At 43.6% G+C, this 3,565-nt stretch overlaps 1 protein-coding gene across 1 annotated transcript; it reads right to left on the minus strand.

Moving 5' to 3' along the window:
* Positions 1-1,317: 1,317 nt before the first annotated feature.
* CCR75_006605 (uncharacterized protein) lies at positions 1,318-3,171 on the minus strand (the record flags this gene model as incomplete). The annotated part of the gene is made up of 1 exon (XM_067964673.1): positions 1,318-3,171. The coding sequence occupies one exon, from the start codon at positions 3,169-3,171 to the stop codon at positions 1,318-1,320; it is 1,854 nt and encodes a 617-aa protein (XP_067816677.1).
* Between the last annotated feature and the right edge of the window lie 394 nt (positions 3,172-3,565).

Here is a 3,565-nt window from a genome sequence, read left to right on the forward strand (position 1 = left end):
AGAGTTTCGGGACGACGCGTTTGCGTCATCCCAGGTACAGGGGTCTGTACCTGTTGTAATCTCAACAGTTCCGCCTGTTGAGAGCCTTGCTGATTCAGCAAGGCTACTTTTTCCTTCATCTCGTCAAGTTCATGTTGTATGAACTTGGCGACGGTTGAATGGAGGGCATCTCTGTCTAAGTTGGACAGTAATGCCAGGATTGCATCGTTTCCTACGGATGAACTCATTCGTTCAACCGCACTCCTTTCTATATCACTTAGAAAGGAGTAGCTTTCAGGGGAAACGTGATGCGTATTCCCACTACCATCTAACATGTCCATGTTAAATGTGGGAAATGTGGTCCTTGGACGGACTACAAAGTGCTACCAGGTGTAACGGGGCACTGCGACTTGTACTGTTTCAGTACAAGTCCACTTCACACTGCTTCAGTTGTGAGTGGTGCCTTTCGTTAGGTGACGTACACTGTACGTATAGAGGAAGACTTCTCTTAAGACAAGTTAACTTAAGAGGGTAAAATGAAAACTGTATTAATATAGTTAAGTGTCTCTTAATCTATCTTTGTAAATGCTGACTTAACTATAAACTAATACTAAACATGTAAATGAATTCTTATCTATCTTATCTTGTAACTCTCTTTGATTACTTCTACAGCTGATTAGTCTGCGGAATAAATAGACATAATGGTCTATACCTATTTATGGATAAGAATTCAGGACATTACTATATAAAGTAATATCCTCAAAATATTATCTACCTTTTAGATAATATATCAATTAACAACCTTTAAGTGTTAATTTCATGTAACGATACACCCCGTTACAAATATGATATGGTTAGCAACTCCGACAACAAAAAATCAGTTTATCAGGTTTTACAGCGACAATGTGCTGAGATTCCTTCTCCAAGATTCATATTAATCTCGAATTATCTCTTTATATTGCTAATTCTCGTCGAGTGGCTAATAGTGGGGCTTTGACAGCTAAAAGGAGCACAAATGTGTTAAATCCTCGAGATCATTAGCTGAGGGATATTCACGAATTTTTAAAACTCAAGCATGGTATTATTCTACATTCTGCCATGATTTTAGCGACGAATTTGAGGTGTATAAAATTCCGCAAGTATAACGAAGTTTAGCCACAACGTATCGCCACTTTTGTGAGTATAATGAACATGCTTTTGTTAATGTATTCTGGCTGGCTCTTTCGAAGAAGAAATGTATCATTGCTTGAAGTAATTACAATTTGTTCAAATTAACGATGCGTGTATCAATAGGCTTTTAACTTGTCATTTTTCAATTTAAAGCGCAAAATAATTATTTTACAAAATTTGCGACTGCGTTGTGTGCCATATTCCAAGATTGTGTAGCCATTCCATCATATAAAAATCGTCTCGATCAGCAGCTGCGATGACACGATCTCGATCAAATTGGTCTACGTAATGCGCATAAAGCCACTGCAAAATCTCAAGATACCCGCCTCGCGCCGCATTCTCCGCGGCAAGCTCCGTACATCCCTCTGTGCGTTTCGTAAACAAGAACAAAATCACTTCAAAATGGCCCCCGCCCGCAGCCCCATCCATAGCACGAGCTGTGCATCCTTCGATGTGGTGATAATGTAGCCATTGCACTATTTGTAGCCAACCATTCGCGGCAGCATTATCCATGGCGGCTGATGTCGAGCTTTCTTTTCGATGTTTGTGTAGCCATTTTATCATGTCTAAGTGGCCTCCCGCTGCAGCATTGTCAATGGCCTTAATTGTGCAGCCTTCAGTTCGATTTTGCTGTAGCCATTTTACAATCTCAATGTACCCATTAGCGGCTGCGTTATCCATTGCGTTGGTCGTACACCCTTCGTTCCGATGCAAATGAAGCCATTTTACAATTCTTAAATGACCGCGTTGAGCAGCTTTATTCATGGCTACCATGCTGCAGCCTTCTCGCCTGTTGTAATGCAGCCATCGCAACACATCGAGGTGATCATTCGCAGCTGCTAAATTCATTGCGTCCTGTGAGCAGCCTTCCACTCGATTTTCATGGAGCCATTGTACAATTACTAAATATCCCTCTGCTGCAGCGTCGTCCATAGCCCGAACGGTGCAGCCTTCATGACGGTGTTTATGTAGCCATTGCAGCACTCGAATGTAGCCATTTCGAGCCGCTCCATCCATCGCTTCGCGAGTACATGCCTTCCAGGATTCGCGGAAACGATTGAAATGTAGCCATTTGACCATTTCCAAATGTCCATTGGTTGCCGCCTTGTCCATGGCTGTGGTGGTCCATTGTGCAAATTTGCCATTAAATTTCTTTCCATGTAGCCATTTGCAAATGTGCAAATGGCCATTCTCCGCTGCTGCTGTCGTGGTCCGTGTCGTAACGAGCGTTGGCTTTCGTCTAATCAGGCTCTTTACGGCCCATAAATGTCCATTAGCTGCCGCGTCGTTCAAAGCGCTTTCTCGCAGCACGGAATGGCCCTTAATCATGAATCGATACACAGCCTTGTGACCCCAGGCAGCCGCCTCCCCCGCTCCGTATCCACTCCACTGGTTTCGTTCCTTGTGTAGCCACTTGACAAGGTGCAAATTGCCATTTTTTGCAGCCATCTCAATCGCATTCATTCCCACGAACGGTGGCGCGGTGTGCGAATGTAGCCACTTGACAACAGTCTCATGATTGAATTGGGCCGCGATTCGCATTTCATTCGCACCCCAGAAAACCTGTTGAAAATTATTATGTAGCCATTGCAATACATGTACGTGCCCCGCTTGCGATGCTTTTTCAACGGCATCGGTGACGCGTCCACGCGGATAATAAATTGTGCATAACCACTGGACGACAAGTAGATCCCCGCGAGCCGCGGCGGTGGCCACACCGCGAGCAAATGCCCATTGACGATAGAATGGATCCGTGGAGTACTCGAAGGCTCGAAGGCGCTGTAATAAATGCAATCGCGCATGTTTAACGCTTCGAGCGCAAGCATGAGGGATCGTATAGAAGGGAGAATGGTCTAAATACATTGAAATACGCGCAAGAACATGCGGAAGCGCCGTGACGATAAGACTTGAGCTGCGTAGAGCCACATACACGCGGGTAAGCGGTGGAATGAAGCTATGACGAAGCTCAGTCGTATTGCATAAAGTCGCGCCGAGCTCAAGACGTTGAGTACTCGTCGCCATTATTGAAAATGGTCAACTGACGAGATGTTTGCCCTTGAGATGGGCGCCGTTTTTTATATAAATAAATAATATTTGTAAAGATGATATTGAATTGAATGTAAAGTCAAGACGGAAGAAGAATACAATTTAAAGGGTTTTGTGATATTACAATGGATTCTCGAAAGGTACAAAAGATGGAGGAGCTGGCTTAGCTATTACGGCGTAATCGTAACCACTGGATTTAAGCAATTGACAATACATTATTGGTTTTAATTCGCCTTTTTAGTTGTATTTAGTAAGAGCATTGCTCGCCTCGTCTGTACCAAGTCGCTGTACCATGATGTCCCTGAATGTAAAGCAGGCTGTATCAGACTTAATGTGTAATGGGGTGTATCGTTACATGAAATTAACACTT

This window comes from Bremia lactucae, linkage group LG14 (assembly GCF_004359215.1).
Source record: "Bremia lactucae strain SF5 linkage group LG14, whole genome shotgun sequence".
Lineage (NCBI taxonomy): Eukaryota > Oomycota > Peronosporomycetes > Peronosporales > Peronosporaceae > Bremia > Bremia lactucae.